General features: G+C 35.2%; 2 protein-coding genes across 5 annotated transcripts; one reads left to right on the top strand and one right to left on the bottom strand.

The window, feature by feature from the left end:
- The first annotated feature begins 9,226 nt into the window (after window positions 1-9,226).
- LOC119636592 (integrator complex subunit 8) lies at window positions 9,227-14,312 on the top strand. 4 transcript variants are annotated; one of them, XM_038032048.1, is made up of 14 exons: window positions 9,227-9,299; window positions 9,848-10,035; window positions 10,094-10,432; window positions 10,488-10,608; window positions 10,665-11,136; window positions 11,412-11,657; window positions 11,716-11,944; window positions 12,014-12,255; window positions 12,708-12,953; window positions 13,010-13,476; window positions 13,545-13,666; window positions 13,720-13,892; window positions 13,950-14,120; window positions 14,178-14,312. In XM_038032048.1, the coding sequence occupies exons 2-14, from the start codon at window positions 9,915-9,917 to the stop codon at window positions 14,295-14,297; spliced, it is 3,069 nt and encodes a 1,022-aa protein (XP_037887976.1). In that variant the 5' UTR covers window positions 9,227-9,299; window positions 9,848-9,914; the 3' UTR covers window positions 14,298-14,312. The 4 variants fall into 4 exon arrangements, with proteins under 4 accessions (XP_037887976.1, XP_037887974.1, XP_037887975.1 ...); XM_038032046.1 differs by lacking the exon at window positions 9,227-9,299 and adding an exon at window positions 9,342-9,649 and having other exon boundaries at window positions 9,705-10,035; XM_038032047.1 differs by lacking the exon at window positions 9,227-9,299 and adding an exon at window positions 9,342-9,777.
- Window positions 14,313-14,319: 7 nt separating this feature from the next.
- On the bottom strand, window positions 14,320-15,677 carry LOC119636593 (flap endonuclease 1). Its single transcript, XM_038032050.1, has 2 exons — window positions 14,712-15,677; window positions 14,320-14,653 (listed from the first exon to the last, which is right to left on the bottom strand). The coding sequence occupies exons 1-2, from the start codon at window positions 15,594-15,596 to the stop codon at window positions 14,390-14,392; spliced, it is 1,149 nt and encodes a 382-aa protein (XP_037887978.1). The 5' UTR covers window positions 15,597-15,677; the 3' UTR covers window positions 14,320-14,389.
- Between the last annotated feature and the right edge of the window lie 1,074 nt (window positions 15,678-16,751).

Genomic DNA, 16,751 nt, shown 5'->3' with positions numbered 1-16,751 from the left:
AACATTAAGCATGTTTTCAAAAAAAAAAAACGAAATGCAGAAACCGACCAATGTAACTTTATATTATTACAACACCAAATTATGCTCGTCTCGGATGAGAGCACTAGCGTAATTTCTGATTTGAAAAGTTGTTCTTATTTTGATAGATTATGTTTTTCTATACATCGTAGATTAGCAACAAATATCCAGTATAAACTTGCACTGCTTTTTTATGTATTAGACTATCGCCCTTACTCAAAACGTAATACGACTCTATATATTATTGCCTAATACATGCCCATACTTTTTCACTTGAGTATTCCTTAAGTAGTATTAAGTAGTATCAGCAGAGTGTTATAAAAGAACACAAACCTATGTAATTTCTCACTTTAGTCAACAAATCTTTTGTTTGATTATTCTTGCTACTGCGAAAAAGATTAGAAACTGTTGGTCAAGAAATAAAAGTACTGCAACGCTATGCGTATTTATGAGTCATATTCTGAAATGATCAACGCTGACAATTAATACTCATGGAAACTGCACTTAAAACATATATAATCTTTTCAAGATATGATATATATATATATGCAGTTTTCATCGGTATTAATTGCCATTCTTGATCATTTTAGATGTAAATTAAAAATTTCGAATATGCATAATTCTCCTTCTTTAATGCAAGCTAGTAATGAATACGAAGAAATAGATTTTCTCAAAAAAAACTTCCCTATTTTTATGTTACAACGTAATAACCCAAATTTTCAGCATTTTCTTACATCATGAACTGACAAACACTCGACGCGCGTATTCGCATACCAGCTCGGTAGTTGTCATTTCTGCATTCTACAAAATCGCAACTTAATGTTTCCAATACAAAAATTGCCTTATGAAATACGTTGTCACGAAGCGTATATGATCAGCAGTATCTTATTTCCAATAGCAGTATCGGGATATAAATCTTAGATATGTGACAAAACGCACTCCATGTTTGAAGAGCATTGCCATACGTAAATTCAATAAGGTTCAACAATAGAGTTCGTAAGTTTTAGCACATAAATTCTGTCCCTATGAGACGTCTAGAGTCCTTAATAATCTCCCCTTCAATACTTATGGTAACGACGCTTTTTATTTTTACATATTTGTATGTATACATGTACTTTATACCCCAAATACAACATTCGTTGAACTGCTAATAGGTATTTTTTACAAGTCAATATATATTCGCTAAAATTTGGATGCTGCTGCGAGTGTTTTATGTTTTTCGTCGTTTGTAAATTAATTTTTTCTGGAAAAATTTTCTAATTTGTAAAATAAAAAGAGAGCGCTTCAAGTCAATAATGTTAGGTAAAAGTAGACAGCTATGGGCAAGCAAGTACATTGGCAATTATTTTTCTAGATCACATTTAAGTAAATATTAAAAGTTCTCACGGTTAAAATTACTTATTAAAAAGTAAAATTGAAACAATAAGAAAGCAAAATAATTATAAGATATACGTAAACGCTGCTGCGTGCATAACTTCTACTTCTGCTTTGTATTCTTGTTGCTAAAGGGCTGGGGGCGGCAAAGCAAATACGTGTATTAATATGCACCGACCAACGATGAAGAAAGGTGCAACGAACTACGGACTGAAAACTACCAAAGTTCTATATAAAATTTCCTTACAAATTATTTATAATACTACAAAATATTTAATTTTATAGTCGCCAAAAATTCACAAGTTTAAAAAAAAAAAAACTTTTACACATATATCACTTCTTTGAGCGAAAACATATCACATTTTAAAAAAAATGTTGACACCTTTTTAATTTTAGTTTCTTTTAAAAGGACTTTCTTTAAATTTTAATGAATTTTCCACACTTTATCCGAGGAACCACTTTTTCTCCGCACAAAAGCCTCGACTCTCACACAAACTATTAAAATCAACAAGACAAAGATGCCAGTAGAGAAAATTTTGTTGCTACCATCCAGTAATGAAACTATCTCTACGAAAGTGGATACCAAATCATAACAAAACAGACAGAAGAGATATAAAAAAATCATAAACATAGGGTAGCTAAGGTAAAATAAGAAACATTGGTGCAGTTTTTCACAATATATTCCCTGTATATTATTTCATTCTTACATACGACAACTCTCTTTTTTTCAGGCAAGGAAGCACGAAATAATGAAACAGAAACATTGCCAACAAATGATATTTGGCTTTGCTTGTGAAGCTAAACAACACGCAAGAAAAAAAATGAATGAACTTATTTCTAAAATTATTTATAAAAAGATAGTCTAAGCAATTCAAGAATCCACACGTTACCAAGTGCTTGCATGTATCTCTATTTAAAGCAACTCTTGAATACTCGTCGCTAGTTTGGCTTCCTAGTTATAGATGTCATGTTGATCTCTTGGAGTCTGTTCAACTGGACTTCTTGATGTTCGCTTTGCGAAGTTTGGCATCGGATCCCGCCCTTCCTCTTCCACCGTATAATAATAGATTAAAGCTCACTGATTTGCCTACCGCTGAAAAAAGACGTGAAATGTTGGGTGTAACCTTCCTCTTTAAGCTAATGAACGGTTTTATTACGGCGTATTGGTATTCACATCTGTGCATTTTGTGCGTTAATAAGGTTAAAGTCGTTATATTGCATAGCTAACTGCTAATCATTTTTTAGTCTTGTACAAATACTGGTAAATTGAATCAAAATATTCCTTAGTATCTGATTGTTTTTCATTTGTATATCCCGGTATCCTAATTTAAGGCTTAGATGAATTTTGTTGTATATTATATGTTAATCTCATATTTATTTTTATTTATTTTTTCCTTTGTACTACAATTTGGGTTCTTTTGTAGCTTACATTCGACTAATGACTTGTTCTGTAGCGGAATTTAATTAAATACAAAAATAAATAAATAAATCACATAATGTCACGTCACAAACATTTTTGTTATATCGGTAGAAGGGTCGTTTTGATTTGTTGAATTTTTGTTATAATTGTAGAGGCTTCGTTTCGATTGGTTGAATTTTTGTTAACATTTTCATTGTTTTCACGTGTTTATTTGTTTGCATTCTAAGGAGTTCGCCGTTATTTTATTGTTGCATTTTACACTTATTCTTAGTTTGTTATTGTTATTAAACAAACCAAGGCATGCTCTGGATAGAACAAATCTTACAATACATTAAATATTTTATTTCGATATTAGTATCCCTACAGTGGAAAGATCATCAACAACGCAACTCAGCGGTACCAAATATACATACGATTTCTTCGCTAGTAAACGCGTCAATACTTAATCGTAGGCGGGTTCCAATAGTACGAAAGAGAAATCTCTTGAAAAAACACAATTATTAGGTGCTTGCATTCGTTTTGATCATTTTTTCATTTGAAAAAGGCATTTATTGAGAAAAACTGATACAATATATTTTAGTCAAAATATTTTCTACAATATTTTATCAGCTTTCTGGCAACATAGCGATACCTTGTCGAAAGAACTTATGTTGGTTTAGCAGCTGTTCAACCGTCGATCCAGTTTTGCACTTCTTCAGCATTTCAAAATCGCGTACCAGCCAAGCCATGCTTAACAAATGGTAATCGAAAGGCGTCATGTCGGCCGAGTACGCTAGGTGCAGCAGAATTTCTCATTTGAGCTGCAGCAGTTTATCCTTGACAACTTTTGCATCGTGTGGCCGAGCGCTGCCGTGTAAAATGATAACTTTGCCTCTACTAACCGCTATTGCTTGTCTTCTTTCCAACAATGCATCGTTCAATTTTGTAAATTGATGTCGATAAACATCTGCAGTAACAGTTTCATTCGGTTTTAGCAACTTGAAACACACGTCTTTGCTGATCAAATCATTATTATTATTAAATACGTGGACAAGACGTACGTCACCATCTTTGGATCGGACCATGTCTGGCGGAGCAAAATGCTTGCCAAATACTTAGTGTCTGATTCTGCAGATAGTCTCACATTCACATACATCATGATGGGACGTTTCACTCGTTTCTTGACGGAATCTGCATGAATCCGCGAAAATGTTTTTCAGATGGTGCCTAAAAGAATTATGATCCGTGTAGAAGCTGGTAGCTAAACGCAGGTCGCTTCTTGATAGTTCTAGTCGTTTGTGTGCCCTACATTTGTGCCCTACAGATTTTATGAATCTTTTTGCCGGCGGTTGTTCATTGCCTCCAGTCCGCTTTATTCCTTGCCCATTGCGATACCAGCCTGCCAATGTGACTTTTTAGCACACCACAGAACGGTTTAGGACCTACCAAGGCCCCTCGGGCTCGCTAGTAGCTAGATAATCAGCCCTCTCAGTGCCCACAAAGACCCGGATGTCCAAGCACCCAAATGAGGTGCACATCATTTCCCCTGTCTAGCTCATTCAGTGTTTTAGGGCACTCCAACACAAGAATGTTATCATCCGCCACCTTAAGGACTCTAGGGCGGTTTGGTTTTTGCCAAGTATATGTAGATTTGCTCTCTACTGCACTGCCTTCTTAAGCATTCAGACCCACACGATTGCGTAGACCTCTGCTCGGAATATGGAGAGATTATGTCCCAATGGAATGGACTTCTTGAAACTCACACCACAGTCACCAGCAAGGGTATTGCCGCTTTCCAAGTTTGAACCGTCGCTTTTGATTCCAGCCCGAGTTCAAAAGCTTCCCCGTGCCAGTCCGTTCTCAGCGGTATTGTCGCTCTGAACAGATAAGAGTACTACCTTTACAACACAATGGTCCGGTATATTGACAAAAGGTTCGTCCATAAAGTTTTCCAATATCTCTAGGCGTCCCTTGAGATTACACGGTTTTACTCTGTCCTAATTCGATAACCTAAGTGCACTCAGGCAAGCCTTTTTCTCTACAGCAATAGGAAGAGGTGTGACGGCCAGCAGCGCCTGTAGGGCATTCAAGGCGTAAGATGTCATCGCCCCGGTAATGCCAATGCAAGCGAGACGTTGAGTTTTATTTAATGTCATCGCCGTCGTTTTTGCTTCACCCTAGGGCGCCCGACCAAAGCAGCGTATGTTAGCATAGAGAGGATTATGGTAGTATAACATCAGTAAATCATTTTTGGGCTTCTACCCCATATTTTGCCGTAAAGGCAAGCAAAAAGTGCTCTGGTCGACTTTTCTGTATGCCGTCTTAAATGAGGATTTCCGGTTAAGCCTCTGTCAAAGTAGACACCCAGCTATGTCACTTCATTTGAATAGTCAAGAATCACATCCCGCAAATTGATGTTTTCCAATACTAATTTCCTCTTTTTCGAGAAAGGCACCAGGAAAGTTTTTTGCGGTGATAACACCATACGCACAGCAAAACTTTATGGCCATGAATATTTCACTTCGGTGTCGACGTGGATAGCTCTCGTGGAATAACCCATGACTTTTTGTCCTTGAAACTGTCGTAGTACAGCCAGTTTTCATCACCACTGACAATTCGCTCCAGAAAACTCTTTTTGTTTTGTCTGGCAACCAATAAAGTTCAAATGGTTCAGAATGGCTATTTCACTCAATTCGTATGATAGCCATTTCCCTCCTTTTGGATCTTCCCCATCGCATGATACATCAGCTAATCTGTTCGAAAGTTCTTCGAGAGTTTGAGATGGGTTTTCATACAATAATTCTTGCAATTTGTACAATTTTCATTATTAATATAAACAGTGGTATATATCAATATACGCAATGAATATATAATTCGTAATGTAAATGTTGGATAATAGAATATGTAAACGAGGTTCGCTGACTTTGCCATATGCATTGTTTTATACAAATCTTGCATATTTTTGAATTGTTTTGAACGCTTGACAGACTTGGGTGCAAAGAGGAATTTCAGTCCACTTTGCATATTTTTCAGCAGCAATATCACGGAGACCTAAGAAGTATATTAGAGTTACTACTAAGTTACTACTAAGTTAATTCAAAACCTTGCAAAAAGTGCTGTATTAGGAACTTTCCAGACGATCGAATATATGGCTTCAAAACGTGTGCTCTTCTCTTTGTGAGTTTTTTGATAAACAGTTAGAATTGATTCTCTCACATTCGGTCTAACATTTTTATATATTTAATAAGACAAATGAAACATAATTCTGGACTGCAATGATGTCAATCGTCACAACCTAAATATATATATGCAAAGCTTAAGAGATGGTAGCTTCTCTATCCATTATTACAGTCGATAATTACGCGGAAATCATTTTATTATTACATGAACATGCCGTTCAAATACTAATCCACGGATTAAACGAGTATTGCAGGCAATTACTTTGCAGTGTTGTTATTGAAAATTCATGGAATAAATGCGTAAGCAATTATAAATACGTATCGTAACATTACAATTGTGTTGAACTTCTTATTAATAATTTATTTAATTTCACCGCTCTTATCCTCCCTTTTACTCGATAATGAGGAAGAAATACCGATTGCATTTGAACTAATTAAAAATTAATTTAATGAAAATCAGTTTTGTTTTATTTGAAATCATGGTCAATAGCTTTTATAAATATTGCTTTTATAGTTTCAAAGTATATCAGAAATTTGAATACAGTAAAAGCTCCTTATTCGCGGGGTATAGGTTGCATAAAAATGCCGCGAATACAGAAACCGTGAATACGGAATGATAGTTTATATGGGATTATAATAGATACGTTCCTAGGTGACAAAATAATAAAAAAAAAAAAAATATATAAAAAAAAAATCAATTTAATTGAAGTTTTTTAACGTTTTGGTTAATTATCTTAAGGCTTAGGCAAGAAGAATTTTGTAAGTTTCTCTTGCTTGGCAGTTTTTAAAAACTCAGACTGATGCGCAGCAGTCGCATTAGCAATTTGTCCTCTTCAAAATAAGACTTCGTTCCATAGACGGATCAATGTTCATAAAGAAATCGCGAAGCTCATTTGCCATTCTCAAACCTTCACTAAGACTTTTCAAATTAAATGTCACGTTTCCAGTGCTTGTTGAAGCCTCTTCTTCAATGGGCGGTGAATTTAACATTTCCTCCAAGTCGGTTTCAGTCAAATCTTCATCTTGCGATTCAAGCAATTCCTGAATGTCCTATTCCATTCACGATTTCGGCTATGTTTGCAGTCAAAGTTGAACTTGCACAGATTCTTCGTCATTTTTCGCAGTCAGAGCAAGCCACAGCTTTTTCCAGCATGACGTCACTGTGTGTGGCTTCACTTCTTCCAATGATTCTTTTATGCATTTGCTATTGAAATTTTGCTATTGAAATCTTCATCAAATTTCTTCCTGCATTCCATAACATTCATAACGGGATTACATTCCATTTTATCCAATATGATTTTGAAGCAAAGCCGTCCTGTTGAAAGGTAAAAATGTCACTTTCATGTTTGCATGCACAGTTTCAAGTTCGCGAGGATGATCTGGTGCATTGTTCAAAACTAGAAGTCCTTTCAAATCTAACTTCTGTTTTTTTAAATAAATTTCAACTTCAGAAACAAAACAATTCCGGAACCAGTCACAAAAAATCCGCGAATAAAGAAATTTATAGTCGCGAATGTGGGAATTGGTTCGCATTTTTTTAATCCGCGAATAGTGAAACCGCGAATAAAGGAAGTGCGAATAAGGAGCTTTTACCGTATTTATCGTTTTAATAAAGCTTTTATTAATTTTAAATTAGCAACGTTGGGATTTCCAATCTGAACTTTTTAGTGACCATACTAATCAATATTGTTTCTGAATGCTGACTAAAATTTATTAGAATTTTTGCTTACTCTTGGGGATTTTGAACACGTAGAATCCACGCATAGACAAATCTAGCTAAGCCGAATGAAAAATCTATAGCGTTTAACGTAAATGATATAAAAAAGTCTAGGAAATTTCTATTGTAAAAACTATTAACTAAACCGATCACAACGAATTGTAGGTTTTCAATAAGAACCCTCAGTGGCCACCGACATCCCGAGCGATTTCGAGCGATTTTCAAAAAAAAAAAAACTCAAATAAATGTTTTTTTGGCAAGCGTGGAAACATGGCCGGCAAGTGCTCATGTTTTTTGTGCTTGGGGTTATTTTAACGATTTGCCACATTCGTCGTTTAATTCATCTTGATTGTTTGGTTCATCACCCGTTTCCATATTATTCCAAATAATTGACGACAGCTCAAAAGGGTTCACATTCTTTTGATGTACAGTATAGAAACAAGATGGTGATCAACTCATCGATAATTGCCATTGCTATTTCATTACTTTTATCGACTACGTTTCGTGTACGATCTCGTATATCTCTGTCGTTCTTCATTTTTAGGAAAATAATGGCCTTCAGGAGCACTGCTTTACTGGCTGGGCCTTTCCATTCATAAATGTTATGCCGTATCTCGCATAGGCACCACCGTTAAAATATTTAACGATCCGTGCTTTTATTTATGGCCATAAAAAAGTGAAGGGGATAAAATTTATCTTCCACCATTGAGTTCACTAAAAGGTTTTATTGAGGAAAACTAATCCGTCACGTTGCGACGCCCACCGTGATAAATTTACAATTGACGCACATACGTTGTCGCCTTTTACTCTCCAAGTTCTTTTTTTTTAATACCCATATATATATAACTTATGATCTGTTTATTACGAACGTATTTTTAAGTACGTCTATGATCAAATTATATCCAGTTTTAAAATTAACATGTAACAAGTTGTATTATTCCAACTCTAATATGCGGCCATTAGCTCTAGATTACAAATCAAGGGTTAATTTAATATACTTAAAATCCTGATCGAATTCCATGAAGTTAAAAGTTGTAATCAGTCTGAACCGACGTGAAGTCCAATAAAATTACGTGAAAAGCGTGAAACTAAGACAAAGATGTTAAAGTTTCTTTTAACAAAAGCTTTAAAGGCTTACTGATTAGTAATATTTGAAATAGTTCGTTGCCAAGCAATCTATTATTATTATTACTATTATTATTAATTCAGCCGCATAATACATTCTAAGAATAAAGTCTTAATGCTTTAGCAACTAACGCTATCGGCTTTATTTAAAGCTCTACCGCACTTGAGATTTGACTCCACATTGAAGAAAAAGCAGTCGGAAAAGCTAAGTTGGTATAGAAACCGAAATGTAAAACGGTGCCATTAAATTTGCGTTTACTGTAATTTTATTATTCCTACTTGATTAAGGTGACCAAATAAGTTAGTATAATAAGTAAAAGAATTTTTATGCAGCTATACCGAAAGAGAAGAAGAAATATATTAGATGGTCACTTTAGCCTATAAATGGCATGCGCCGAATGATAAAATTGTCAACTTTATTAAAAATACATAGTAAATACAGTAAACAAGTTTAAATTACACAAAAGAAACTTAATATAAATTAAAGGTAAATGCTCTTCTTCAGCATCTTCGTGTTTTAGGAGTGAGAAAAGATACGCAAGTTACTCATTTGATCGTAATCGTTTTAGTGCACTTTATAAGAAAATTTTGGCGTGTTTACTTCACGACGGTGTACTTGTCTCTCTGCCTTAGTAAACACTTAAGAAAAATAAAAACAGCCATTCGCTGTCTTAATAAATAAAATTGCAACAAAGGGAAACAAAGTCTTTTTTGTTGAACCACTACTTCTTCACTAAGTCTGCGAAACCAAAATTGGAAAAGCGAATTATACCTGATCAGGATTGTATTCAAATCCACCTTTTGGAACAAAATCGTGCTATGAGAAAAATTAAAACTGTTCGTTTTTTACGAATATTCAAGTTTAGATAATCATTTCAGATTTTTGTCTCAGCTTTTCGTAAAACCAGCAGGGAGCACAAAACAGGCAGCATTGTAGCGCTAAATCAAAATCCTATATTGATCAAGTATTAGTAATATTTTGCAGAAATCGGAGAATCACCAATAATTAAAAAATTACAAAAATTTCGATTAAAGATTAACTTGTAGAGAGATCATCTAAAGGCATTACAATAACACTCGCAGCAAAGACCAAAAGAACTATATGCTTTGCGAGGACATTTTAAACATGCCCGTGCCGCCTCTAGCGGCCGAAACTGTGTTATGGTTTGAATTCCTATTGGATCCGACTTTGATAACCAAACACTTAAAGAAAGTTAATCCGGGTAAATATTGAATTAAGAGAAAAATATTTTAATAATATTAAAATTTTATGTAAACTAGAGCCGTCTGCTTTGGAATTGATGTCGCAATTTATATCCATGACCCCGGATACAATTCTGCCACAACAATTCAATGTAACCCCTACTAGTGAGTCTTTAGCGGCTGTCTCAAGTTCATCAACACCGGTTCCATCAAATGAGGGGTTGTTTTTAACCCATAAGCAAATGGCCTTAAAGGTGTTGGCTTTAAAAGTGGCTACATGGCTAAAATGGAATTTAGATGTTTTGGAGAAAAATTTGCCGATACCCAAGCAGTTATTTTTGCTAAGGGACTTATGTACATTGAGTTTCGGCAAAAAAGTTGGCATCCCCCTAAGTGCAGATTTTCAAACGAAAATTAGTAAGTACAGCTTCTAGAAAAAATCGAAAAAAGTTTTTCTACAATGTATCTACAGCTAACGAAGGTAATGAAAAAGCAGCACGTTTCGCTTTAACTTTCTATCATCGTTGGGTGCTGCGATTGCAAATACTCAAAGATATAGCTTTAAAATCTGCTCGACCAAGCCTGGGTAATATGTAGGTTTTAAACAAGCTTCGTTTATTAAAAAACGCTGAATTTCATTCTTTTTTAGGTTCGTTCCGTTGGAACCCATGCATCAATTCTTTGCTCCAGAAATACCGCCGCAAGCTAGCATAGAGTATCTACAGGAACTATGTAAATCCAATGAATCTTTTTATATATTCACATACGACACTTTTGTTCCTTTACATCCAAACGATGACAATCAACATATGACTCAAAAATTTGAGAATATGTTGAAAATCTCTTTAGCGGAATTAAGAACCCAAATCTACTTTGATTTGGTGAATTTTTATTTATACACCAAACAATATCATTTGGCCCGTGAGGCAGTCAGTGAATGTCGTCGTAATTTAAATTTGGCCAAAGCAGAATACGAAATGTTAGGCAAGACTTCTGCTCAATTCGTGTTTTGTCACATTAACGAGCAAGAACTAGAAGGCTACTTATTGGCATGTGGCCTGAGTGCAAACACGAAGACATTAATGGAGAGATTCAATAGATCGGCTCTAACGCAGTTTAAGGTACGAGCATGAATAAACCTGTAAGCTATATACGCCTTTAGGCGATTCCATGAAACTCACCATCTCAAGTAAATATTTTTGTTTGTTCAAAACTTATTTATTATCCTGACGGACTAGAGGGGCTAGATCAATTTAGAATCACATGCACAGGTCTTTTACACCCCCTGTAATCTTTTTAATTGTGACAATTCGAATTACGAAATTGATATATTTGCTTTCTTTCGTGGTGGGTGAAAAATTGTTTCTCGGCTTTTGTTAAAAATATTGTTTTTCAGGATATTGTTGAGATTCTAAAATTGGATAACCGTGAAAGGGAAATACCGTTGGTTAATCGTCGTATCCTAGAATTGGATATAGAAGGTTCTATATCACAGGGTATCTTAAAGGAGTCACGTCAATTGGAAATGCAAGTTGCCGCGTTGAATGTGGTGCGTAGCACATTCGATGAAGGGAATATTTTTGCTAATACGGACTTTTTTGAAAAATACCAGCAATTAAATTGCTTTGCTACGCTTGTGGAGGTAACAAGCTCAAGTCTCTGGAAAGGCGAAGTAATGGCATTATGCTTTTCAATTTTAGTATAACCAAGACGTTTTACCTTATTCGTCGTTAACAGAGAAAAACAATTTAAAACAATTCCTTATCAATGTTATATTGAAATATCAGCAAAAACAATGGCTTTCTGAACTAAAACGTTTAAGTATATTTAGTACAAAAGAAATAGCAGACTTGGAGAAACAAATACAAGAAGAGGAAATACCAACGCCACCACTGGCCCTTTTACATGAATGGAAATTCAATTCAAAAAGTATAGCACATAACATAGCAATTATAATGTTTAGTAGAAAAATGATTTATTTCTTTTATTTATTCTTAGTGCTGCGTATAGAAATTGGTTCGTTAGAACGCCAACTAATTTCCTGTACGAATGCGAATACAGTACGAAAACTGTTAGTGAAATTGGCTTCGACAAATCCTGCTAAGCCTTTATGGACTGTAAATCCTAGTTGGGAGATAGCCACACCGCTTAAATCGGTGCTAATGTCTATGCAAAGAGGTTTTTTACAAGATTTTGCTTATGTTTTGCTGGGAAAGGCTCGTGAGCTTACTGCCAAAGGGGTAAATTTCTTGAAAATATTTTATACCAAACTATACCTTTGGTCAATTAGCGGCCGAGAAAAGTCATTTCCTTTAAAACGATGATAGAGAACGCCAACTTGCCAGTCATCAACATAAGAAACATCTTACATCGCTGAAAAGGGAAGCTATTGCCCTACTGAATGAGCGATGATGAATGGGAATGAGTAAAGTAACGAAGCAGCAGAATTTACTATCTGCAATCCATAAATAAGATATCACAATCAAGGATTTACTCTTTGATCGTCACTAGAAAACATCTTGAAACGAAAAGCATGTATTATAACAACTGAATATTGATCCATTCGCATTTAGTAATTGCGTATTCTCTCCAAATCGTTGCAAATAGCACTCGATAATTTTTCGTTTAATAATATATTTTATAGAGTCACAGAGCTATATCAAATAATTTTCGTCATCTCCATTTCCATTAGGATTTTATTGGTGCCGTTTCGTTGTTGAGCGTCTTAAAATCGGAAACACAACGTTCGGATATTTCTAATGCTTCTATAATATCAAAATTGGGCAAATTGGTTAACTGGGAAATATTGCTGATACAAATCACTCAATGCTTAGAGGAGTGGAATCGTAAACCATTGGATTTGCAATCTTTGGGCAATCGTTGCAAGCAATGCTTAAATTCATTACAAAGCAATGATAACATCATACCTAGAATAGAGGTTAGGAAGGCGTATAATATAATACAAACAAGTTTTTACATTCGTTATTCTTGCAGATAATTGAGAACTGCGCTGTAATGCTTTTAAATTTAAATGAATGGAATTCTTTAATGTTCCTGGATAAGCGTTTACCGCAATTGGAATTACCCATAACCTTTGCGGCTACTTTCCTCGATATGGAGAAAATGAAGGGCTCTAAAAAAATATGCCGCGATGCTTGGGACTTAGTCTTAACTATGTTCCTAAACAACAACGCAAAACGTGGGAACAGTGGTAACAATGCAGGTGGCGGCGGTAATCCATCTACTTCGGCTGTTGGAGGCGGCAGTGGTGGTAGTTCTAGGAATTCCCCTTGCCTGGCAATTTCAACTGGCTTACAACCATTCTTCAAGAAAATACGTCATCAAATGGTCTTCAATTTAGCAATATCATTGCTAAGTAAAATACATAATCTGCTAAAAGATGATCCTAATTATGATCTAAACGGTGAATATATGCAGTTATGGCCTACAACAGTAAATAAGTAAGTTTGGTTTTAAACGCTGCGTAACGGGTTATAAAATTCTACCTTGACTATTTAAATTTTTACAGTCCCTTATCGAGCTATAATATTAGAGCAGTAGGTGAGACTTTGCACTGGTTATTAACAGAAGCCCTAAAATACTATCCTCAAACTATTGCTTGGCTTAAAATGAAAGGTGATCTGGAGTTAGGTAACTTTTCATTTTGTTCTTGTCCAGCATACTCTTACTTATTAATCCATTAGCCATAGGAAACAATGAGGCTGCCATGAGATGTTATGTTAATGCGTTAATTACTGGCACTGAATATTGCACTGTACCATTGCAACGTAGTATAGCGGATGATTATATTATACGAAAAATGATTCGTTGCTCTTCCAACTTAGGTTGTCATATGCAAGCTACTGTATTATGTCAGGTAAATGAAAAAATATTATATGTTATCATCACAAGACTAAAGAAAAGCTTTCACCAGTTTCTCGAGGAAATTGATTACGCTATCGTTTTCAAAAACCTTACCGAGAAATCCTCAAACTTCACAGACGCTATGGATGCCTATTACAATTGTATTTGGGATACTACGCTTTTAGAATTTATAATTAATTTACACGCGAAGAAAGGAGAGCATAGTCGTAAATTAGAAGCTGTAAGTAATATTTATATATATAGATTAAAGATATTGTCCTACTTGTCTTAATTATAGGTTGCTATTATGGGTACTTTGGAGTTAAACGCTAACAATAATGAAGAGATCAAACGTGAGGCAGCCGCAATACGTAAATCGAGATTTTTACGAGCATTAGCTAAACAGTATTTGCTTTAGGATTTTTTTAATATGATTTTTTTATTTTTTGCAAAAAAAAGGAAAACGCTTATATAAATGTAAAAAAATCGAGGAAGGCTTTCAATCTTACTTTATTTAGGACGCTTTCCTTTGGTATTGCCTGCTGTTTTGGATTTTTTCTGCTGGACGTTTTTCTTGTCATCCGCTTTACGTTTTGGTGTTGCCCCACTTGCTGCGGGTATTACTTTGAAAAAACTATCTAAACGCCCTTGAGTTTGACTTGACTTGCATTTGAGAATTTTCTTTGCCCCGGAACGCACGCGATCTTCGTTAAACTGACGATCACCGCAAAGAAACTGCACTAAACCATCTTCATCAGGTTCGGACCACCTGAGCTAAAAAGAAGATATCAAAAAATTACTTTTATTGAAATGCTGGTAGGCTTGCATTTACTTCTAGCGACGAAGGGTCGGTTACTTCGGGATTTACAAATAATTCTCTAGCAATTTGATAATTCCAATCTTCTGGCACAGCATACTTTTTGCGATCAATTTTTTCCAAAATAGTTTCAATATCTTTATAGGAATTCATCAATTCTGTGGCTCTTTTGGGCCCGATGCCACGAATGCCATCACAGTAATCACACCCCAAAAGAATACATAAGTCAATGAATTCCCGGCTGGTTAATCCGAAACCATCTAATACTTTTGCGTAACTGAACTCCTTAACTGGCATTTTACGAGCCTCACTAAACGTTAAATGTCTTAATAAAATCCCAGAACCAAATGTTAGAGCATCCATATCCTCTGTTGCGGTAGCATAAACTTTACCAGCTTTCACCAAGGCAGCGCATTGTGCCTCTGCTTCACAAGGCGCCTCCACATAAGGAACTCCCATAAGTTTTAACAGCTCTTTGGCTTCGCTGGCATGTTCCTTGGTTACTTTTACCAAACGTCGATTAAATTTATCCATGTCGGCTTCATTGCCCGCCTCTGTTGCCTTTTCTAATGCCTTTTGAGCATCTTCGCGGCGCTCAGCGCGTTTAGCCAATTCGCCGGATTTTGAAATTGGTGGTTTACCATCGAATACGTAGACCGGCTTAATGCCATTTTCAAGCAAACGTATTGTGCGATAAAACATGCCCATTAAATGCGAGGTTGTTTCGCCGTCCACGTTTGTGAGTTGAGCACCCTCTGCGCGTACTGCTATCAGAAATTGATACAAACACATGGAGGCATCAATAGCTACCTTCCTACCGAAATAATTTTTGATGTCACTTTCTTTAATAGCGTGAGGACATATGTCGGCTATTAATTTCGAGAGTCCTAGAATTCCCATAATATCCAATTTTATTCAGGATTTTATAAAACACACAGGTTCATTTCTGATCGATGCACTCGATTCGCACACTAACTAGCGTTTTTTGTTTGTATTTGCCGCTTCAAGTATTTTTTATGCCAACTCTGTTTTAGTTCCAAAGAAACGTTTTAACAATCGGCACTATTTTTCCAATTTGTATTAAGAAAATGGAAAATAAACTACAATTGTATTTGTTTTTATTGCTAATTTACGAAAAATAATTTCGGTTCATTACTCTTGCAGCTTCATCTCAAAATTCGACAGCTAGTTTAGCGTATGGATATTAGCTAGATATGGAATCTAAAGTGTCATATTTTAGCTAGAAAGCAAAAGCTCTATCGAGCTTCATGTTCAAAGGAAAGGTAAAGTAAAAAATCGTCATAAATATACATATTTGATCAAAGTTATAGGCAGAGAAAGATCCCTTCATATAAGAAATTCCAAAATGTTGACAAAAATATTAAAAACAAATAGTTATTTTCGACGTTTTTTCGTTTCGACGTGGTGTTATAAAATTTGAAAAGGGATAAATGTTCACATCACTTTCAACAGCAATAGTTTTTCTACAAAGACCTGTGTGTGGCGACAAGCGCAATAGGCCGTGATTCATTGCTTTTGCTCCCTAACATTAAATCATTTATTTGTACTTTTGTTATATTTAAGTTTTTAAGTATACTCGCTTGCTTTAGTTTATATTTCATTTATTTAAATGTTTTTGATATTTTCATTTTGGAACTAATGATTTATTGTACCTAAGCTCGGAATTTTTATTTTAAAAATTTAGATTAACAGACATGAAAAACAAGAAGCAGAATTGAAAAGTATTCAAAACACAGACGACAAACTTTGAGATATAAGAAATTATGTTCGTTGTAAAAAGGGGATTTACAAACCGACATTTTGTGTTGGTTTCACCAATTTTATTTTGAAATCGTATATTTCATCTGCTCATTCAATTACTTTTCTTCCCCTTCTTTGCAGTATTTTTCTATGCGCCCACCGACGATTTCACAGCTATTCCGTCGTAAATGCAACACACGAGAAGCCTCTAGTTTCTGAAACGAAACCGAGCACAGAATTCTTCTTCGAAGCCCCCAATTCGTTAACTTCATATTAATATGTATTGATATTACT

This window comes from Glossina fuscipes, unplaced genomic scaffold (genome assembly GCF_014805625.2).
Source record: "Glossina fuscipes isolate IAEA_lab_2018 unplaced genomic scaffold, Yale_Gfus_2 28, whole genome shotgun sequence".
Classification (NCBI taxonomy): Eukaryota; Metazoa; Arthropoda; class Insecta; order Diptera; family Glossinidae; genus Glossina; species Glossina fuscipes.
Note: the sequence above shows the minus strand (reverse complement) of the source record. Positions and strands in the feature narration are given on the sequence as shown.